Source organism: Artemia sp. Qi Xiang Cuo, chromosome 21, assembly GCF_049724085.1.
Source record: "Artemia sp. Qi Xiang Cuo chromosome 21, ASM4972408v1, whole genome shotgun sequence".
In the NCBI taxonomy this organism is placed as follows: domain Eukaryota; kingdom Metazoa; phylum Arthropoda; class Branchiopoda; order Anostraca; family Artemiidae; genus Artemia; species Artemia sp. Qi Xiang Cuo.
In genome coordinates this window covers 6728778-6753382 of record NC_142814.1, presented here as the reverse complement: position 1 = coordinate 6753382, position 24605 = coordinate 6728778, and the positions used below count along the sequence as shown (strand labels likewise).

General features: G+C 36.8%; 1 protein-coding gene across 1 annotated transcript in view; it reads right to left on the bottom strand.

The window, feature by feature from the left end:
• LOC148939196 (glycine receptor subunit alpha-4-like) overlaps positions 1 to 24605 on the bottom strand; it is a 70302-nt gene that overhangs the window by 26850 nt on the left and 18847 nt on the right. Inside the window, exons 5-6 of the mRNA XM_089106535.1 lie at positions 22499 to 22633; positions 7538 to 7693 (exon numbers count right to left, since the gene is read on the bottom strand). Of these exons, the coding sequence (XP_088962661.1) occupies positions 7538 to 7693; positions 22499 to 22633 (291 nt within the window). The remainder of the gene's footprint in view (positions 1 to 7537; positions 7694 to 22498; positions 22634 to 24605) is intronic.

Genomic DNA, 24605 nt, shown 5'->3' with positions numbered 1-24605 from the left:
TATTTACTCGTTAGTACTACTACTATAACTGCCACCACTACTACTGTTACCACTACTACTACTACTACCACTGCCACTACTAATACTACTGCTACTATTACTATTACTGTCAATAGAACTACTGCTTCTTTAGCGAGTACTACCAAGACTGAGAGTATTGAAATGAACATCTGAGGAAATGTTAAGAGTAAAGCTGAACTAAATTCAGACATACTATAAGCATAAATATTGCCAAAAAGGCGGATGAAAAAAAATTTGGAACGGCTTACCGTATCAAGATGAAACTGCCGGAGCCTTGGGGTGGATGTACAACTAACCAAAAAGCAACGTGTACATGCTACTACTGCTGTTAATGCTGCTGCTATTGCTGTTACTGCTACTACTAATAAGAAAATATTACTTATACTACTGCCCCTGCTATTACCACTGCTATTATGATACTAATACTATGAAGGATAAGCGTATGAAGGTAAACATTTCACAGAATACTGAGGGTAAATTTCAGCTAAATCGAAACATGCTATCGTCATTCTGATTGTCAAATGGGGGCATCTACAGAATGGATCTAGATATTAAGTTGTAACTTTCAGAGAGTGCTTAAAGGAAAAGATCAATTGACTGAAAGGTAGTGTGTGGATGCTATTGCTACTACTACTACTAATACTGCTAATACTGCTACTACTACTATTACTACCACTGCTAGTAAACTACTCCAACTACTGTTTCCACTGCAACTACTTCTAAGGTTAAGAGTATTCATATGAAAAGGGCGTCAAAGGGGGGTCAAAAGGGGCGTATCAGCAATATTTTTAGAACAGCTTACAGTATCAAGATGAAACTTTCGAGAAACCATATGGGGGTGTTCAACTCACCAAAAGGCAACACATACATGCTATTACGGATATTAATATGGTGGAAGTGGTTTGCGCAATGAAATTGAACAAAAGTTCGTGATAACTTGAGCACGGTTCCTCCTTCGGGGCTCAACTCTGCTGGTGCAGAAGACACAGTTTCCAAAATTCACGATGCGATCCTGCTTGAATACTCGGCTAAGTTCAGCTCTTTTGAAAAAATGTTATCTGGGCTCAAAAACTAAATTGGATCCCTGGAGGACAGATTTGAAGTGATCGAACTGAGAACGGATAATATGGATCAAAAAATGAGATTGGATACGCTAATTTTCAGTAGTTTAAAGCAAACTCAAGGAGTCAGCTCAAGGAGTCAAACTCAAGGAGTCAAACTCAAGGAGTCAAACTCAAGGAGATGGCAGTAAAAGAAATTATTGGAGACAAAATGGGACTACCAGATATTGCAAATTTGCATATGCTGAACATTCGTCGGTTCCAATCTTCATCCAGTCGGGACAGTTCTAACCTGTCTCCCGTTAGCGTTGTATTTTGTAGCCAAGAGGTTGCGAAATCTGTTTTCCTAGCTAAATCAAACCTAGCGAAAACGGGTATGTTTGTGTCGGAGTACTTAACTAGAAAGATGAAACAGTAGCTTGACTTCGCTTGCAATAAACTTGGTTCAAAGAATGCATGGTCCATAGAAGGAATGACTTTTGTTAAGCAGGGCCTGAACACAAGAAAAATCCGAAGTGCTAATGATATTATCACCCAAAGACCCTCAGCTTAATGTTTGCATTTATTCGGGCTATTTTGTTCAGGTTTTTCATTTTCTTTTCTCTCTTCTTTATATATTTATCTGCCTTCATGTACATTTCTTTTATTATTTTGTTTTCCTCTTTATATTTGTTCTCCTTACTCCTTACTGTGTACGGTTAGTTCATTTTAGGGTCTCATGATCGTTTTAAAAATTACGAAGAAAATAGGCTAGTTGTGGATGATGTATTCGCACACATTTCATGTGATGGATCAGAATGGAAAGATGGACTAGCAAAATGTACATGAGATAATGCATACGTTGAACTTAGGAGTATTTTTCGATTGGATTCTAGTAAGGATAATTCTTTACTTTTCTGGAACTGTCACGGTTTTCGATCGGCCAAACGTTCACTCCTGTCGGCAATGGACTGTCTGAAATTCCAATCTTTGTATGTGGGCCTATGTGAAACTTTTTTAAATGACGTGAATGTGAATGTAATGCATTTTTCTGTTCAAGGGTATAAAGTTGAATATAGAGGTCGTTCTCTTACGCAGAGAGGAGGACTAGCAGCTTTGATTAGAAGTAATGTGGATTATAATGTAAGAGATGACCTTTCGCTCTGGTTTGAAGGTAAAGTTGAAACTCTGTTTATTGAAAAAAGGTCGCCAAGCCAGGAAAATTTGATAACGGGAATGGTATATAAAGTACCATCAGTTTTAGCTAATGATTTCATAGAAGTTTTTGAAAATGTTTTGTCTAAAGTTACAAGAGAAAATAAAGAGACAGTTATAATGGGTGATTTTAATATTGATCTGTTGAATTCAGGTGGCCGTGTTGATTTTCTTAACATAATTTTGTCGTCTCATTTTTAGCCTTTAGTATCGATTCCCATGAAAATAACTCAGTCTTCGGCAATTCTAATATATATTGTAATTATTAAATTCTAATTATCAATAGATTGTTCGGCTGACGTTCTTATTAATGATGGATCGGACCACATTATGTGGTCCTATCCATATATAAATATAAGGCCACAAAAAGAAGCTTAAATATCAAGATTTATCAGAAAACAGGTGAGAAGGAAAAAGAATATTCCAAGGAAGGAATAGATGATGACTGGTATCCTTGCTTCTGTAAAAATGAAGAATAATTTGTATACAGATTATCTACAAGACTCCACGGATCAGAAATTTTAGATTTTCAAATAATACCAAAATCGACTGAATAAAATAAAAAGATGCTGAAAAATCATATTATGAAAGGGAATTTGATCAAATTAAAGGAAATATGAAGAAGACCTGGACAAAAATTAATGAAGTACTGGGCCATAAAAAAGAAAACGAGCAAATAAAAAAGATGATTTTTGCTAATGAAATTGCTAATGATCCGAAAGAAACAGCGGAAAATGTATGCAAGTATTTTTAAGAGGAAGGTTCAAAACAGTGCTAAGAAGCGGCTAAAAGATAATTAAGCCCCCATGTCCCCAAACTCCCATCTCGAAATGTAACTTCTGCATTCCTGTTGATGAAATGTTAAGAAAATGAAATAAATGAAAAATATTACGAAAATGAATTCACAATCTTGTGGAAATGATGAAGGTCCTTAAAAATAGTTCAAGCAGCTAAAAAAATTGTCATCTATTTAATAAATTTGTCACTTGAAAAGGGAACTTTCCCAGAAGGTTTAAAGTGGTACGTGTATTACCCCTTCATAAAGGAAAGTCAAAAGATGACCGGAACAATTACCGGCCCATATCCAGTCTGCCTTTTCTTCCAAGATTTTTGATAAAGTAGTTCCTAAAAGAATATATAATTACCTCCAGGATCAGGATATACCTTACAAAACACAGTTCGGTTTTTGGAAAGGACTTTCAAGAGATCTTGCCATTTTAAAATTTGGGTGAATGATGCATTTGATTGTGACCTAATACCGGCAGCATTATTGTCAGACATTAAAAAAGCATTTGATATATAGATCATGACAAGTTATTTCAGATTCTCAAATCAACAGGGATACATAACGTACCTTTAAAATGGTTTTATTCGTATTTTAGTAATAGAGCTCAAGTTCTGCAGAATGTAAACTTTATATCTGAACACAATTTTATACCCTGTGGAGTGCCACAAGGGTCAATACTGGGACCCCTACTTTTTCTTATTTGTGTTAAAATGTAAAATATTATTTGTCTGAAGCCAACATAATACTTTTTGCAGACCAAACACATCTTTTTGTTGCATGTGAAAATCTACCTTCTTTGTTTACAAAAATGGAAACAGCTCTCACTGAATTTGTCTCATGGGCTGATTCGAACTATTGAACACTGAATTACAGTAAGACAAATTATGTATTATTTTCTAGAATATCGTCAATTCAAACTGATATACAATTAAAAGTAGATAATAAAATTATAAATAGAGTAAAAACCAGTAGATATCTTGGATTTGTATTTGATGAGAATCTTTCGTAAAAGACCCAGCAAAATTAGTAGGCAATAAACTTTCAAGGTCCCTTGGAGTCATCCACCGTCTTAAATTTTGTTTCCCTAACAAAATCCTGAAAATGATTTATCATTCTATTTTTCATCCCCATTTGTATTAAGGGTGCTCCATATGGGCAAGTAACTTCATTTCTTATTATAAAGGAGTTCAAATCATCCAAAATAAGGTAGCTCAAATTATATCACCTGTTCAACACACAGATGACATCAGTCTTCATTTCAGATTTACCAAGATCGAGTTTTCCAGATTGCAAATTTTTGTTTCAAGTATTTCAATAACCCCCTTCCATCTCCATTTCAAAATCTGTTTACCTTAATCAAGATTTGCACACTAACCCCACACGACATTCTTGTGGCATAGTCCAAGAAGTGCACTCTACGAAAAGAGCTTCTTTTTTAATCAGATTTTTTGTACCAACTATTTGGAATTCACTCCCCTTATATTAGACATCCGGAACTGAAATAATCTTGTGTCCTTTAAGCGAGCAGCGAAGCGTCATTACATAAAAACTGCTTAGTGCTGTCTTTCTCCAAGTGTGTTTCTCCCCCCCCTCCATTTTATTAAGATAATTTTCTAATACACATTGGCCTGACATCACATAAACAAAGAAAAAACGAGCAAAAATGGGTATTTTTATAGGCCAAATGAAAGTACTGAAAAAAACACAACAAAGCGAATATTTCGAGAGGACAAACGCCTCTCTTCTTCAGCGCGAAACCAAATAATGTATCCAAAAAAAAACGCAGAAAGTCAATGTGAAAAGAACCAAAAAACCAAAGAAAAAAAAACCAAAAACTTAAAAGATGAATAAAATTCAATAAAAGCCAAAAATTAAAAGAATTAAAACCAAATACCTAACAACCGTAAAAGCCATTTTTATTTTCCCTTTTTTTGTCGTTCTCTATTGCCTTATCTCTCTTCTTATTTTTTTCCCGGGAAAAACGGCTCCCGCTCCATGAAAAATTCCTTCCCCTCACGGTAAATCCCTCCATGTAAAGTTCTTCCCACATAAAATACAACCCCAATAGGAAAATTCTCCACAGACATTTCCATTCTAGCTGAAAGTAATCCGCGGAAAATTTCTTGCGGACGATTCCTGATGAAAATTTTTTCTTATTCCGCTTTCATTTGAAAAAAACTTTTATTTTTGATTGTTTCTCAAATCATGCCGGAAATCCTTTACCGTGGAAAATTCCCCCTCCCCCTAGTTAAATGGTGCTCCCACAGAATTTTTACTCTGGAGAATTTATCCTGTGAAAAACTCCCCATGGAGAATTTCTCCCTTGTAAAGTCCCCCCACCTACGGAAAGATAATCTAGACCTTTTCAAACCAGTAAATATTGCCTTCGGACAATTCTCCTTAATATCTCACATGTAAAATTAAGTCGGCAAAGAGAAAGTAATACGAACAAAAGGAATTTCACATTGGAATCCTGGCAAACTCCCCCGATACAAAATTTCCCTTGGAAGTTCACCCTCTGGTAACTTCCCTCCCCGTGGAAGATTATCCCTGCAGGAAATCTCCTTTGGAGAAAACTCTTCCCCCCCCCCCTTCCCGAAAAATGCCTTTATACTTGACAAAAAGAAATACAATACGTAAACAGTGGGTGAATTTCATGACTTACAAACCTTTTCACAGGGGCTGTGCTGGGTTTATGTTCTCCTCAAAGACACAGTTATTGGGCTTTTCAACTATGTTGAACAAATGGCTATATCTGAACTTTGATCAGATGACTCTTAGGAAAAAAATGGGTGGGACTGGGCCAACTACCCTCCAATCTTTTTGGTCACTTAAAAGGGCACTAGAACTCTTAATTTCCGCGAATGAGCCCTTCCTCAATATTCTATGACGTTTGGTTCGATGCGACTACTCTTGAAAAAAAAAAATAATAAACACACATCGGTGGTCTTTCTTCTGGCAAAACAAAAATTACAAAATTCTAATTTTTTGTAGATGGGAGAATGAAACTACTATAGAGTTCATGGATACGATAGATCTGATAGTGTGATTTTCCTTAAGATTCCTTGACTTTTAGGGGTGTTTCTCCATTTTTTTGAAATTCAGTCGAATTTTCTCACGCTTGTAACTGTTGATGGGTAACACTTAACGTAATGTTTCGCATATATTTTGAATCAACATAATAAGCAGATTCTTTCGATATATCTATTGGTATCAAGATTCTGGTTCTTAGGATTTTGGTTACTATTGAGCTGCATCACTCCTAATTTACAGTTCGTTACCACGAACTGTTGATGATCTATAACTCATATACTTCTCGTACAAGCCCCTTGTCTTCTCTATTAAACATAAAGCATTTTCACTAATATTCTTCATTGCGTTCCTAACTTTCTTCCCTGAGACACCATCAGCAGTTTCACAAATTATTTTCCTAACATTATTCTACTTGTCAAACTTGTCTTCTTGTCTTCTAGATTGTCAAATTTTAGACTCTGCAATTTAGTATTCCTCGAAAGCTTCTCTCAAATTCTCATCCTGGAGTCAACCAACCTAATAACTATCCGGAAGGTAACTACTCTTCAGAAGCGTCATTTCTAAATTAACCCCAGACACTACTAGATGGTGATCTTTACTTTTAAATATCAATAAAAGCATTCCTATATACCCTAGCATCTAGTATCGATCCCGCCAGTCTTCGGTTTGCAATAACATAAACATTAAGGTTAGCTGCCTTACCATTATGTGAATACCATGTTTACTTATTGGCCATTTTATGACCAAATACTATGTTGGTTATAACTAGATTACTAGGTTGCTAGCTACCGCTGCAACCCGGATTTATGACCAAATATTGGTTATAGCTACATTGTTATACCTACAAATTTGCAGCATTCTCTAGCCTTTACTGTTTTCTTTTGCTGCACGATATTTAACTAGGCTAGGATACCATCTATCCCTATTTTTAGGGATTGATTAGAAATAAATATTTTACATCTTAGATTAATTACATCTCTTACATCTAAATGACTATTTTTTGACAATTCAAAAGTTTTTGGAACTCAGGCCAATTTCCAAGTTGGAACTGATTAGGAGTCTCTTTTCATGGCGTCAATTAGGGGCAATTTTATTGTGTCTTTCTTCTTTTTTGAATCACAACCCCCGCAAAAAAATCATTTCTCAGTGAAAATACGCAAAAGGGTATTTTTAAAAGTCTAGAAGAGCTACAAAAATTATTAGGCAAATACTGTGTCCCTCACTCTCCCTTAATGAGCAACCCTGGTCTCTTTCCTTTCTTAGGAAATTGCCTGTGGGAACACAAGTTCATATACTGTCCACTGTAGAATATTTCAGAAAATTTCAAGCTAGAAATTATAAAGTACTTAAGTTCAGTCTTAGGTCCTTTAGTATTGTTATTTATGACCTAAGTGATTATGTTTTAAATTAAACATTAGGACTATAAGGTACAAAAACGTACCCATGTTTAGTCTCCCAGGGGCCCCTGCAGGATCAATCCAAAAGGCAATCCAAGACATCATTGTCACCAAAATTGATGGAAAGTAGAAATCTAGGAGGTACCATGTGTATTCTCGGCGAAATTGGACTTCTAGATCCAGGGTACTGTATTCAATACCTAAAAGAAAACGAATTATAAGTGGACATGAATAAGGAAACATCCATAGACTAGGACTTACTCCCCAAGCATATGGGTCTATGAAGAGATTATTGAGTATTCACGCTTCCTGTATTAAGATGATGCGGTGTCCTATAATTGTTTTGTGTCGGTTGACCGTCACAAAGACAAAGGGCCCATTTGTGAATTCTCACAGAGGAATAGCTATGATAAAGAGCTGTTAGAATTTGCGGCTTTACTGTGAAGTTTGACTGAGAATACAGTAAAATTTAACGGCGGCTCACATCTTACGTAATGATGGTGTACACATGGGTCTTATGTAATGACGGTACACACGTGGGTCTTATGTAATGACGGCACACACGTTGCCTAATGACGGCGCACATGTTTCGTAATGACAGCGCGTATCTTACATAATGATAGCAAATACATCACTGTCACAATATTTTTTTTGATTTTATTTTTCGTCAAAATTTTCAACGCGTTTTTCAAGGCGTTTGTTTTTTTTTTTGTTTCTTTCGAGGCTTTTTTCTTCCTTTTAAGCCGTTTTTTCTTTAGTTCTTTGTCCTCGTTAGGTCTAGAATGGTCAATCCCCATCCAATGGAACAACGCCCCAGGCGCCAGGACCAGAAGGTTATTTCCAATTTTCTGTTTTGGTTAATATATTCTAGAAATAACTTAATGCACGAGACGAGATTTCCCGTGTTTCACTTACTAGAATGACGTGTTTCTAACATCTGTGATAATTGGCTCACAGATAGAGAATATCTATTTCCACAAACTGCACCTGTTCATTAAATAATGCTTTTTAGGGAGTAATAGCGGATAATATTTTTGATTTTCTTAATGTTTTTTTTTTTTAGTAATAAAGGCAAAAGGGGACTACAAGATGCTTAAATTGTATAAATGCATAGGTATTGTAGATTCGTCCTAAACAAGGAATCTAAAAAAGATTCAGGGCCTTATACATACAATTTTTGTTAATAAAAACAAAGTTAAGAGATTATTAAAACACAGAAAATGTAGCTAAAAACATAACAAATAGAAAAATATGAAAACATACGTGAATAAAAGAAAGGTGTGGGTCCTAGCAGACAATTCCAGGGAGGGAGGTTTTATATTAGAAGTAAATTTCTACGGACAATTGAAGTCTTTCCAAGAGCCCTTAACAAAAATACAGCGTTTTTGAGTCAAAGCAATGAATGTTTCACGCTACCGTGGCAATATGCGGCTGCCCCCAACCCACTAGCAGTCATTTTCAGATGGCGGGCTGATATTAGAGATAAATTTAAACCGTATTAAGGGGTATTTTTGAAGAGCTTTTAATGAAAACGCATCATTTCTTCGAGTGCATGTTAGACTTTACCTCCCCCCTCCGCGGTAATTTTTTTAATACCTCCACCTTAACTTTTAAGCTGTAGAACGTGACACTTCAGGCAGGTCACACCACAATGTCATATTATTACAACTCTGCGGCATCCTCTGACATCGCCACATCATCTCCAAGACATTTTCAGACATTTCTTGTTAAAAATTATACTTCAAGCATTATGAAACATGCCCCTGCCATGAACGTGGCACCACCCCTCACTACCCCCCCTAGGAAATTTTCAACCTTTACAAACCAAAAATTGCTTCTGAATCTAAATTAAACACTGCTTTTATTTTTTGAACAGCGGAAACTCGGCATTTCATTGCTAGAGTGTGATACTCCAAGTTATTCACACCACATTGCCACATTATTAATGCTCTGCGGTACCCTCTGACATCGCCCCATCAGCCCCAAGACCTTTTTTCAGACATCTTTTGTTAAAAATTATACAACAATCCGGTGATTCAAGTTTGTGCAAGCCAAGCCTATCATAATTACCTCCGAAACACTCCACCCTACTATGGCATTACACATCTGCCCCCTGCCATCCACGTGGTACAACCCCTCATCAGCCCCTAGGACACTTTCAACCTTTTCCCACCGAAAATAAGCTTCTGAATCTAAATCAAACACTTTTGTTATTTGAATTGTGCGAACTCGGCATTTCATTGCTGTAGCGTGAGACCCCAAGCAATTCATGCCACAATACCACACTATTGATATTCTTTGTTACCCTCTGACACCACCTTCATCATTTCTAAGACATTTTTCAAACATTTCGTGTTAATAACTACGCCTCAATCTGGTGATCTACGGTTTTGCAAGCCAAGCCTATCATAATATCCACCAAAACACTCCACACCACCGTGGGATTATACACCTCCCCCTCCTTCATCCATGTGGCATCACCCCTTATCAACCCTAGGACATTTTCAACCTTTACCCATCGAAAATAAGCTTGTAAATCTACATTAAACACTTTTTTTTATTTGAACAGCGGAACTAGGCATATCATTGCTAGCGTGTGATACTCAAAGCAATTCACAACACAATGCCACACTATTAATGCTCTTTGGCATCCTCTGACACCCCACTTCATCATTCCTAAGACATGTTTCAGACATTTCTTGCTAAGAAATATGTTTCAACCCATCGATTCAAGTTTTGGCAAGCCAAGCCTTTCATGATAACCCACAAAGCATCCCCACAGCATCTCAGCTTTACACACCTGCCCCTCCGTCATCCACGTAGCATCCCCCCAATAATTACCCCTAGGACAGTTTTGACCTTTTCTCTCCAAAAATGAGCTTCTGAGTCTAAATTAAAAACTATTTTTTATTCGGACAGCAAAAACTGGGTTATCTCACTGCTAGAATGTGATTCTCCAAGGCCTTTCACACCACAGAGAATTTAAAACATTTCTTTAAAGGCACTACTCCTTATTTCCACTGGTTTTATAAAAATTGCCAGCATGATGATACCCTGTGACACCCGTCATTACCAGTTATTATATTAAAAAAACTACGTTTTCTAAAGAGTTAAAGAGGCTGAGTTACAAGTTCGACCCTGAAATCGTAATGGGATTAGGATGCACTGTTGGGGGGCTACCCTCAACTAACTCCACCGAGTTAGCATAAATTAAATATAAAAAAAAATTTATTTAAACTGAAAATAAGGAGCGACATTAAAAATTAAAAAGAACAGAAATTATTCCGTATATGAAAGAGGCTGTGCCATCCTCAACGCCTCGCTCTTTACGCTAAAGTTTGACTTTCTCACAACTCTTTTTTTAAACAATAAAAACTTTAGCGTAAAGAGCGAGGCGTTGAGGAGGGCACAGCCTCTTTCATATACGGAATAATTTCTGTTCTTTTTAAGTTTTAATGTCGCTCCTTACTTTCAGTTTAAAGAAATTTTTTTTATATTTAAAGGCTGCGAAAGCGGGGTTTGGGGGTGGTAGCCCCCAACTGTGCCTCCTAATCCCTGTACGTTTTAAGGTTCGACCTTGTAACTCAGCCTCTTTAACTCTTTAGAAAACGTAGTTTTTTTCAAATAATTTCTGCACGTTTTTGTACAGTTTATTACTTATTATTGCTTGACTAACTGTTAGCTGATCGTGTCAGGAGTTAAAGTTGGAGGCTGCCGCCCCCCAAACCCCCTGCTCTTGAACATTCTTGTGTTAAGGCTTTTAATTCCTGAATACTCAAATCACGTCGTACAGGGTGCCTCCTAATCCCTGTACGTTTTAAGGTTCGAACTTGTGACTCAGCCTCTTTAACAGCCCCCCAACTGTGCCTCCTAATCCCTGTACGTTTTAAGGGTCGACCTTGTAACTCAGCCTCTTTAACTCTTTAGAAAACGTAATTTTTTTCAAATAATTTAAAAAAGAAACTGAGTTTCTTTTCAAAGTATATAAAAAAGTTGCTCTGATGGTGAATCGAACCCGAGTTTTCCGCCTGAAAGTCTGAAGTCTCAGCCGCTGGACTATACAAACACAATAGTAATTGTTGTTTAGCAAATAGAAGGTATTTTCGACGCAAGCAAATTCCCAAAAATCTTGATATGTGGTTTTTGGAAAACAGGGAAGGAGTGATCAGATTGAGCTGAAATTTCGACGATAAGCTCCCAGGCCCCAGGAAAGCTTATCCTCTAAATTTCAGCCCGATCAGACAACGTTAAAGGGGGGTTGTGGAGGGAAAAATTAACATGGGCTAATATAGGAAAACGAGGTTTTTCGTAAATGTAAATTCGGGGGATAATTTTTTCGGTCTGAAAATATCAAAAGGCCCTAACAGGTCGAATTCTGCTTCGAATGAGTCCTCTTTCAACCGGATCCGGTGCCAACTGTGGCCTGTAGGCGTGGCTAACAAAAAAAAAAGAGATGAATTTTAAGTGGCTATATTTGGTTTTTTGAAAACAGGGAAGGAGTGATCGGATTGAGCTGAAATTTCGAGGATAAGCTCCCGGGCCATAGGAAAGCTTAACCTCTAAATTTCAGCCCAATCGGACAACGTTAAAGGGGGGATGTGGTGGGAGGGTCCAAACTTCCGGCCCAGTTTACCCCATGAAGATAAAGTCGGAGGAGGATGAAATTTTGCAAGTTTCTTAGTTTGAGCTTGGGCTACAAAATGCAATTACCGCCGTCTCTCTGCGACCTCTAGGACCTGAAATCGCTTAACATTGTGGTGGGTCGCCTCTTTATAGAGGCACAAGTGTGCCTCCTTGATGTAATTTTCTAACGCTTGAATATCCCTAATGGATATATTTTCTATTGTAATTGCTTTCTGACAATTCCTAGCCTGTGCCACACTATTACTGGTTTCTGGCACTCTCTGTTATCCCCATCCTCATTCCTAAGACATTTTTCAGACATTTCTTGCTAAAAATCACACATTAAATCTAATGGTTCATGTTTTCGCAGCCCACCCCTCCGTAATACACCATCTCAATTTCAATTCTGTGCCACACTATTACTGGCCCATTGGCGTTCTCGGACACCCCCATTCTCATCCTTAAGACATTTTCAACTTTAAAATTACGCATTAAATCCTGGTTCAAGTTTTCGCAAGCCAACCCTACGTAATATACGATGTCAATTCTAGCCCTCATGCAACTGACTCCAGATCTATCTATGCCTCCTCCGATCCCAACTCCAAATCCGGCTCCGGCTGTGTCAGTTCTAGACTCCCTTCTTCTAACCCCTGGTTGTACAATTCCGATTCCACCGATTCCGCACCAAGTTCCGACATTTCAAAGATTTTGTATGCGGCTACCTCCGTGTTAATCTATGGCTGCTCATCGACAACAGCTATTTTATTGTTTGTTTTCGAGAAGTATCATTTGTAAATTGAAGGGATAAACACTCACATCTTATTTCAAAAGGTGAAAATGAAACATTTCAAGAAAGCGTGCATTCATGATAAAGTTATCGTAGCATTGGATGCTAAGAAAGAGAAATATTTGAATTATGAAATAAATATTAATGGGAATTTTATTGGAAATGTATGAGTGCGTTGCCATGACAGTAGGGAGTTAAATTCCATTGGAGTACCGAACAAATTCAATATTACTAGTGGTGGATATACCAAAGTTTAATTTCTACAGATGATAGTACTTAAAGAGAATGCGAACATAAGACTTTTAGTTGATGACGAAGGCCAATTTCTTGCTCGTGCCACTGGTAACACATTACCTGTTGATAGATCCTATTACCATCTTTTTGGGTTTAGCATTCAAAAGAAGACGAGAAGAAGAAGACGGGCTTACGCTTCTATCAGTATCATAAACCATATCCTATCAAGGTGCCAAAATTACAAACTATGAACAAATAAGGTCGTAATAGACAGTGACATCGCAGGTAAAACAAAAAGAGCACTAACAAACATTATCAGCAAGGAGATTAAAGTTGAATTAACGAAAAACAAAGCATCAGCATACGTTACTGCCACCATTATGGGTTTAACAACACATGCAGTCAATAAAGCTGGTATTATCGATAATGAAATGTATGGCGAGGTTGTTAAAAGTTGTGTATTCCCCCAAAATGAGAATATTTGACATATGTATTTTACGAGTAGATTTAAGGTGTTCTTTTTTTATGATAAGATTCGACACGCAATTATTTTAATAAAAATATTTTATTGCATTATTTTGTTTTGTTTCCACTATTTTAGGGTACGCTAAAAAACTCTGGGGAAATTCCAAAGAAGACTTGAAATTTTCTTTACTTACTTTGGAAAAAAATTCAGAGTTAAAATGGAACTTTTCTTATTCTTTGGAAAAATTTATAATCGAACTGTAATTTTTCTTATCTCCTGGGGAAAAATTCATAACAGAACTTGAAGTTTTCCCGGATTCAGGGAATCCGAAAATGACGCAACCAGATCCAGATTTGGAGTTAGAATTGGAGGGGGCATATTTGGATCTGGAGTCAGTTGTACGGGGTGGAACCCAGCAGAATTTAACGTTGAAGCGTTGCAACCGGGGGGGGGGCAAATTCGGGGTTATCACCGTATTAAAAAAAATATCTTGAAATGTCCTAAGAAAGACGAGGGGATTTCAAACGGTGCCAGAGGGCTGTGGCACGGGAGTGTGAAGTGAACTGATGTATCACGTAGGGTTCGGTTTCGAAAACACGAATCAATGGATTGAATGTATGATTTTTAACGAGGAGTGTCTGAAAATATGTTAGGAATGAAGATAGGGTGTCAGAGAGTTCCAGAGGACAATTAGTAGTGTGGTTCGGAGGTGAATCAACATGGTGTATCAATGAGGGTTGGGTTACTAAAAACATGAATCAATGGATTTAATGCGTCATTTTTTACATGCAATTATCTGGAGAGGGTCTTAGGAATGATAATTTGTATCATAGAGTTGTCACGGGGTGCTAATATTGTGACATGGTGGCGTGAATTGACATGGTAAATTACGGAGGGTTGGGTTATGAAAAGAAGAACCAGTGGATTTAATACGTGATTATAAAAAGGAAAGTATCTGTAAATTGTCTTAGGGATGAGGATGGGGATGTCAGAGAGTGCCAGGGAGCCAGTAGTAGTGTTGCACAGGATGGGAATTGACATGATGCGTTACAGAGGGTTGGGTTGAGAAAACATGAACCAATGGATTTAATGTGTGATTTTTAGCTGGAAAATATCTGGTAAATGTCTTAGGAATGAAACTGGGGGTAGCAGAGAATGCCAAAGGACCAGTAATAGTGAGGCACAGGTTGGGAATTGTCGGAAAGTAATAACAATGGAAAATACATCCACTAGGGGTATTCAAGCATTAGAAAAATGCATTAATGATGAAGATGGGTGTCACAGGGTGTCATCGTGCTGCCAATTTTTGTAAGATCAGTGGAAATAGTGGTTAGGCTCGTTCAAGAAAAGTTTTAAATTACCTTTGGCGTCAATTGCCTTTTAGAATCACATTCTATAAGTGAAATGCCAAGTTTCTGCTGTTCAAATAAAACACAGTGTTTAATTTAGTTTCAGAAGGAGAAGGTTGAAAATTTACTAGGGGTGATGAGTAAGGAGATTCCACGTGGATGACGGAGAGCCAGTTGTGTAAAGCTGAGAAGGTGTGTTGATGCTTTGTGGAGCATCTTGAAAGGCTTGGCTTGCGGAAACTTGAATCAATGGGTTGAAGCATAGTTTTTAACAATAAATGTCTGAAAAATTACTTAGGAATGATGAAGGCGATGTCAGGAGGTGCCAAAGAGCAGTAATAGTGTGGCATTGGGGAGTGAATTGCATAGAGTATCACACTCTAGCCATGAAATGCCGAGTTCAGCTGTTCAAATGAAAAAATTGTTTAATTTAGATTCACAAGCTTTTTTTCGGTAGGAAAAATTTGAAAATTTCCTAGGGGTGATGAAGTGTAATGCCACTTGGATTACTGAGGGAGAGGTGTGTAATGCCACGGTGGTGGGGAGGGTATTTGAGGTTATTACGATAGGCTTCGCTTGCAAAAACTTGAATCATCAGATTGAGGGAAAATTTTTAGCAAGAAATGTCTGAAAAATGTCGTAGGAATGATGAAGGGGGTGTCAGATGGTGCTACAGAGCAGTAATAGTGTAGCATTGTGGCGTAAATTGCTTGGAGTATCACGCTCTAGTAATGAAATGCCGAGTTCCAACTGTTCCAATAAAAAAGTGTTTAATATAGATTCAGAAGCTTATTCTCGGTGGGAAAAGGTTGAAAATGTCCTAGGGGAGTGATGAGGGGTGGTGCCACGTGGATGGCAGGTGGCATGTGTGTAATATCATGGCTGTGTGGAATAATTTGGAGGTTATTATGATAGTCTTGGCTTTCAAAAACTTGAATCACCAGATTGAAGTGTGATTTTTAACAAGAAATTTCTGATAATGTTTTGGGGGCGATTGGACGATGTCATAGGGTACCGCAGAGCAGTAATATTGTGGTATTGTGGTATGAGTTACTTGGAGTATCCTATTTTACAGCTTAAACATTAAGGTGGAGGCGTTAAAAGATTTTTTCCGCTGAGGGGGAGTGAAAATCTACCATGCACTCGAAGAAATTATTCATTTTCATCAAAACACCTCTTAATACGGTATAAATTTATCTCTAATATCGGCCCGCCCTCTGGAAATGATTACTACGGGGTGGGGGCAGCCGCATATTGTCACGGTAGTGTGAAATATTCATAGTCTTGACTCAAATACGCTGTGTTTTCGTGAAAGGCTCTCGGAAATACCTCGATAGTGCCTAAAAATTTATTGCCAATATCAACCCTCCTTCTCTTCAATTGCCAGCTACAAACCATACCTTTCTTCTATTCACACATGTCTTGTTTTCTCCATTTGTTAGGCTGCATTTGGCTGCTTTTTCTGCTTTTCCTTTTTCCTTGTTTAGGACAAATCTAAAATACCTAAGCATTCACACAATTTAAGCATCTTGTAAGTCCCCTTTTGCCTTTATTACTAAAAATACATTAAGAACAATCAAAAATATTATCTGCTATTAGTCCCTAAAAAGCGCCACTTAATGAACAGGTGCAATTTCTGGAAATATATATTCTCCGTGTACGTGCCACTTATCACAGATTAAGAAAAACGTAATTCTATTGAGTGATCCTGGGAAAAAAATAAACAAAAAAACAAACAAACAAAAACAAATTAACACGCATCCGTGATCTTTCTTTTGCCAAAAAATACTAAATTTCACATTTTTACAAATAGGACCTTGAAACCTCTACAGTAAGGTTCTCTGATATGCTGAATCTGATGGTGTGATTCTCATTAAGATTCTGTGACTTTTAAAGGGTGTTTTCCCCTTTTTTGAAAATTAGGTATCTTTTGATAGAAAAGACTAAACTCGATTAAACTCATATATTTAAAATCGGCACAAAAAATCTGGTTCTGTTAATGTATCTATTTATATCAAAATACCGTTTTTTAGAGTTTCGGTTACTATTGAGACAAGTCGCTCTTACTATACAGTTCGTTACCACGAACTGTATCAAACATGGGAAATCTCCATGCGTGAAATAAGTTGTATCTAGAATATATTAACCAGAACAGAATATTGTAAATAGCCTTCTGTTCCTGGTGCCTTGGGCGTTGTTCCATTAGATGGAGCCATTGGATTGACCTTTCGAGTCCTAACGATGACAAAGAACTAAAGAAAAGAAAAAAACGCCTTGAAAGAAAGAAAAAAAGCCTTGGAAGAAAGAAAAAAAAAGAAAACGCCTTGACACAAAAGGTGTTGGACGTTTCGACGAAAAATAAAATCTCAAAAAGTATTATGTGACAGTGATGTATGCACTAACATTACGTAAGATGCACGCTATCATTACTCAACGTGTGTGCATTGATTAGGCAATGTGTGTGCAGTAATTAGGTAAGACCCACGTGTGCGACATCATTACGTGAGATGTGCACTGACATTAAGTAATTTCTATTACATAAGATCCACGTGTGCGCTGTCAGTAAGTTATTTCCTGTAAATCTATGTATGATTTCACCACCCTAAATAAATATATTAAGTCACACGTGATGGCGTCGTCCTCTATGACACCTGGTCACGGACACCCCAGGCGTCATTGGAGTCCTGTCAGCTGTGTTGTGGAAATCCTATGCTAACTCCCCATCTGTGTCATGGAAGTCCTACCACCTCTGTGCTTGAAATCCTATGCTAATTCCCTGTCTCTGTCATAGAGTCCAAAAAGGGGATACTACTTTATTCTTCTAGCAGAATACTTCTTTATTCTTCACTTTCATTTTTGACTCGTTTTTATTTTAGCTGTCTTTAGTCTTCTAACAGCAAAATTCTTTGTTCTTCACTTCGATTTTGACACGGTCTGATGCTCACTTTCTCGCTATCGCTTGTAATTTTGGCTTCCGCTTATCTTCTAACCGTATATTTCTTTGTTCGCGCTTTGGCATATTTCCAAACATTCTAATAGTTTAATAGTAGCGGTTTGATAGTGTACTTCTTTTTTTGACGATGTGACTCTATTTTTAGGAGTTATGGAATATTTTGTTTTTCATTATGGGACGTGATTGTCTCTTACTAGGTTGCTAGCTACCGTTGCAACCTAGATATCTGCCATGGCAACCATATTGATCCTTTATGTAAAGTTGTCTATTCAAGTTAGTATAGACAAGAGTTCGTTCTTTAGTATAACTTTTAGTATAACTACCGCTGCAACCCGGATTAACTGAAAATTTTCAGGAAAGACAGACTGGTGTTATTTTATTGGCTGGGCTATCCTTCTTCTTCTTTCTTGGGCTGCCAGTTGTCTGTGTTGATCCGCTGCAACCCGAATTAACTGAAAATTGAAAATCTTCTGGAAAAACAGGTGCTATTTCTGTTGGCTGAGCTACCCTTCCTTTTCTTTCTTGGGCTGCCAATTGTCTCTCTGTAGATCCCTTTTTAATGAAACAACTTCCTGGCCACTGCAAGGCTAGTATCTCTTCTCATCTTGCCTGTCAGGCGTTGCATGTCTTTCTCCAATTTTTGTCCTTTTTGGTAAATCCATCTAAATAAAACTTTTTTCCTTGTATCTGTGGTTCTTTAGAATTTGCTTCTTTTGCCTCGGCTTTTCTATTGTCATTATGAAAAACATAACGCCGAACATTTGTTTTTCAAACAGTTCGTGGTAACGAACTGTAAGTAAGGAGCGACCCGGCTCAATGGTAACCGAAACTCTAGAAAACGGGTTTTTGATACCAATAGATAAATCAATAGAATCAGATTTCAATGCTGATTTCAAATATATAACTTTCATCAAGTTTAGAGCTACCCATCAAAAGTTATGTGCCTGAGAAAATTTGGCTGATTTTCGAAAAAAGGGGGAAAAACCCCCTAAAAGGTATAGGACCTTATTGAAAATCACACTATCATATTCAGCATATAAGAGAACCCTACTGTAGAGGTTTCAAGCACCTATCTACAAAAATGTGGATTTTTGCATTTTTTGCCAGAAGAAAGATCACGGATGCATGTTTATTTGTTTGTTTGTTTGTTTGTTTGTTTGTTTTTTTTTTTTTCCTCTGGGGTGATCGTATCGACCCAGTGGTCCTAGAATATCGTAGGAGGGCTCATTGGAACGGAAATTAAAAGTTCTAGTGCCCATTTTAAGTGACCAAAAAAAATTGAGGGCAATTAGGCTTCCTCCCACGCTCATTTTTTTCCCAAAGTCACCCGATCAAAATTTTGAGATAGCCATTTTGTTCAGCATGGTCGAAAATATGATAAAAATGTCTTTTAGGATGACTTGATCCCCCAAAGTCCCCAGGGGGAGGGCTGAAAGTTATGAACTTTACTCAATGTTAACATATAGTCTTGGTGATTGGGAAGTATACAGACTTTTTCAGAGGAGATTTTTTCTGGTCGGTGGGGGAAGGAGAGGGTCGGGGGCTATATGGAAGGATCTTTCCATGAAGGAAGTTTTCATGGGGGAAGGGACATTGCTATGAAGGGGGCGCCGGATTTCCCAGCATTATTAAAGAAAAAGATCAGGAATTAAATAAAAAAAACAAGTTTTTCAACTGATCAACTGATTGTGATTAAGAGGTCATTTTTAAAGAACTGGAAAAAAAATTCGAACTATAGTTTAAAGAGCAGGGTATTGACTAGGGGCGAACCCCCTAATATACGTGTTAAAAATTTATGAATATAGAAGTTCGTTACGTAAGTTAATTCTAAGTTACGTATATTTATTACTAATAAAAACGTTCGTAAATAAAATTAAACAAGTTTCGAGAAAGCCATTTAACCAAATATAATATTCAAATTTAGTTTTAATGATTCATATACGGTGAGCCAAAATCAAAACCTGCATTAATTCAAAAATGTTCAAAAATTAAATAAAAAAAACAAGTTTTTTTTAACTGAAAGTAAGGAACGACGTTAAAGCTTAAAACGAACAGAAATTATTCCATAAATGAAAGGGGCTGTCCCCTCCTCAACGCCTCGCTCTTTACGCTAAAGTTTGACTTTCTCACAACTCTATTTTTTTAAACAATAAAAAAACTTTAGCGTAAAGAGCGAGGCGTTGAGGAGGGGACAGCCCCTTTAATATACGGAATAATTTCTGTTCGTTTTAAGTTTTAACGTCGTTCCTTACTTTCAGTTAAAAAAACTTGTTTTTTTTATTTAATTTTTAACAGAGGCTGATGCAGTATCAGGTTTCGGATGTTTTATAATAGGTTGAACGTTGACTTGTGCCTCGGCCTGTCTTTATATATATTATATATATATATATATATATATATATATATATATATATATATATATATATATATATATATATATATATATATATATATATATATATATATATATATATATATATATATATATATATATATATATATATATATATATATATATATATATATATATATATATATATATATATATATATTCATTTCATTTCAAGGCCACCATTCCCACCATCTTTACTATTAATACCACCAAGGTAGGTGAAGCAGTTCACCTGATCATTCTTTTGGTTACCCAATATCAGCTTTTCATCTTCATTTACTCCTAGTCTTAGCAACTTAGTCTTCTTATCATTAATTTTCAAGCCTAATCTAGCACCCTAAACTTGCAAAACCTCTAAAAATCCATCCATTTCGCTCGCACTTTCATCTAGGATGTTCTAATCATCAGCATAATCAAAGTCTAGGAGATTCTTCCCTCCCTATTTGTTCTTCCGTTGCCTGATTACGTGTTTTTTCCATTGCCTTTCCTGATCTCCTCAAAACTAAGTCCATCAAAACAATCCATATAAAGAAGGATAACACTTTGAAGTCTGAGCTTTTCATAGGTCTACTTTAATGCGTCCCATAAGAATACTTCAAACAAATATAGGCAAATAATATACTTCAAACAAATAATGTACAAAAAGACGGCAATATATTCTACCCAGAAAAAATCAGGAGTGCCAATTAGGGAGGAAGGTAGTGTTGGGATGATGCCCTCCCCCCTATACTTTGAAAAATACCTTCTTATGAAGTCTATTTCGAACGGTTTGCTTGTACGTTATGTCAGGCAAGAGATGGAATATGTTGTCAAATAGCGGAAAGTTTCCGGTCTAGTTTATGTTTCGATTGTACCATAGTTTCTACATAGTTTGCATCATAGTTTGTACAGTTTATGGTTCAACTGTACCAATCAGGATAGATTTTGCCGGAAAGATCTTGGAAATATTTTCTGGTCTTGTGCTAAGCCCCATGTTGCGTGTTTGTCTGGAGTACTCCTCCTCCTGACAAGAACAGATATGTCGCGTCTTAGAAAAAATATTTTAAGTTTCGTAAATTTTTCCTAGGCACAGTAATTCAAAAATAATTCCAAATATTCATGTCCGGGATCCTTTCCGTCATTTAGATAGTATTGAGCTGCATGCGAAGAGTAAGTCAGCATCAGCAAAGTCGCGCCTCATGCTTCTTTTTCGTAAACAGTGCTTTAAGTGATTTCTAATGTTAAATTTTTTTTTATTTCTTATCTACTCCATTTCTTCCTTTGTATTTTTATAGTGGGTTTGTAAATAAGAGGAAATGGAATAAGGAACATGCTACGTGGTGTCTGTAAAGGATAAACAGGAAGAAGGAATTGAATTCACGTCAGAATATAAAATTGCTGATTTGCCACCCAAGACTGGAAACTAAAGAATAAAACGATGATTATACCAATGAGTAATTCTGATATTTCGGAGGGTATAGGCATTGACACGTTCCTGGTTGTAACTGAATTATATAGCAATGCCATAAAAACAAAAATATAGCAACTGGAGAAGAGCCGGAAAAGAAGTTTTTTCGGTGTTTGTGACTTCATGCAAAATTATAGATGATTTCGAATGAATCCTAACAACTTAATCAAAAGGCATGGAGATACGTCTTGGGTAATGATGCGCGGAAAAGAAGCGCAAACGACATCTCCGGCTAGAAGACATGCGACAACAAACATCAAGACAAATCCTAAATAAAAGAACGGGCAAAGAAATATGCGGTTAGAAGAAAAGTAACAGGGATGAAAATATCAAATCGTAAGTAAAATCTGCTGCTAGAAGAGAAGCAACAATGAAAATAACATCGAGTACAAAAAGAAAACAAATCTTATAAAATGGTTGCTTCTTTGGTGCATTAAAAGAAAGGTGGCATTGAATTTAGGAAGGTGGCATTGAATTTACTCCAGAATTTCCTAATTCAATTAGAATTTCTGGTTTTATACCTCATGACTTAAATCTAAAAAATAGTGCAATAATTATTCTAATACGTAATTAGAGAATCAAACATATACAAGCGTGCAGAGTGCTGTGCCCTGGCCCCCGGTACTATATATATGGGATTGTGTGTGCATGTGTGTGTGCGCACGTATATATAAATAACGTATATATAAACAATGAAGTAATATCAGTAATTAATAAATAATTTAAGGATTAATTTAAGTATTCCAAAGTTTACCATCTGGTCTAATTGTCGTTCCATTCCTAATTGACGAGCCAGTATAATAATACTCCTTAATCGGATAGTGTCCAACGAAATCTAGTCCCTTTTCTGTCTCCCATTCTAATGCTAAATCTTCGTCGTCAAGGAGCCCTGAAACAAATAATTGAAAGATAAGAATCGTTGCTTTAAAGAAGTAGTTATGAAAGCAGTTCCTCGATTCCTTTCCTGGGCGCTGAAGCGATCCAAAGGACGGTGATTGTCACAGGTAAGCACGGATCCATGTAAAAAGAGAATTACATATTCATTACAGATGATTAATTATGGAGATTTGAGACTACTGCTCATGAAAATAGAGCCAATACCCTTTCAAGCTCTCGCTCTTCAGACTAAAGTCTGATATTATTGTCCCAACTCTTCGAAAACGATTTTTTGAACACAAGGGTCCTTTATTTGGTATAAGAAGGTTTTTGGAAGAACAGAAAAATCTTTAGCGTAAAAAGTAAGAGAATTGAAAAGAAGACACGCCCCCTTATATAGAGAATAATTGCTCTTCGTTTCATGTTTTAATGTTGCTCCTCACTTCCAGTTGAAATAACTTTTTCTTTTTTTTTAATCCTTCTCAGTGTGAGGGTTTCGAATGCTCAAACTATTTTTGCATTATTTTTCTTCCCCCAGTCGAATAAACTTCAAATAAGACTAAGAAGTCCTTGATTTCGTAATTTCAAATAAGAATATCCTATTTGCACCTTTCCTTGCCGTATTTTATTGAAAGGTAGATAAATTTACACATATATCTTTCTGCAGTTAAAATATGAAAAATATTGATTTCTAGGTACTTTTGAGTAATATCTTTTTTTTAAAGGAGTTGTTAGGCAAAATCAATATCGGAACTATAATAATCACGAGGCTTAAGGCAGGATAAAATTGCCTCTACCCTCTAGATTTCTTACCCTCTTCCTATATTTCGAAATTTACTTTTTTTGTGTGTGTGTGTTTTCATTGAAAAATGTACAAAAAAAACTTTCGATATAGCAAAAAATACTTTTTTTGCATCTTCATGAAAAAGAAACAAAAATGCGATAATCCTTGCCTCCCCTCACTTATGTCATATCATGAATTGGTGCCCCTGTATAGCTTGTATTACAAACGTTCCTAGTAAAGAAGATGGCTTTCAGTTATTTGTTCTCTCTACATTTCAGGTTGAAAGAAAATAAAGAAAAACCTTCTGACAGACCTATGGTACTTTCAGGGAATGATACATCACTTTCATCAGTGGCACAGCTACGAAGATTTAACGATTTTTGCCCCGTTGAATGCTGATGTTTTTGGTGTTTATTTTTTCATTCTACTACAAAAGGAGCGTGTTAGTTCCGCCTTCCACTTCAACTGAGATAAGCGCGTGCAATCGCCCCGATTGACCAAAAACAACACCAGTTGACGTTAGCCTTCGCTTAGATTCAGACCAAATCAAATAATGAATGATAGTGAGATGGTGATTGGATTGTTGGACAATATAGTCGACGAGGATTCTGATCGTGAGAGGCGTCGGAAGCAAGATAAAGCTCATTCGTGTCGAAGAATAATCTCAAGTGATAGTGATCAAACAACAAATAATGGCTCTCGGAGCCCAAAGGTTCAAACTCGTGCTCAATATGGCTCTCGGAGCCCTAAAATCAGTTCTAGGAACGAAAAATCTTGCTCTTGGAGCCCCTTAAAAATCCATGACACAAATCGGAAGGCTTCTCTGTAAAAGCACAAAGGTAAAATATTAAAAAAAAAAACATGTCAAATGACGCTCTATTCAAAAAGATTTCTGAAGAACGTTCTGGTACAAAACAGGGTCCCAAGATCCATAAGAAACTTGCCAAAGTTGCAAATAAAGCTTTCGCTGAGCCTCTGGAAATAGGGAAGCTAAAAGATTTAGTTGAGCACCCCCCTAGGTCTGCGAATGCCGATAAAATTGTTGTTCCAAAGGGGAATACTGAAATCTGGGCTACTCTTTCATCACGGGCTAAACAGAGGGATGCTAAGGCACTTCAAGTGCTGCGGGCTATTGTACACTCAACATTTTGTGTTGATGTAGTTCACATGCTGTGAACATTTTGTGAACAGATGTAGTTCA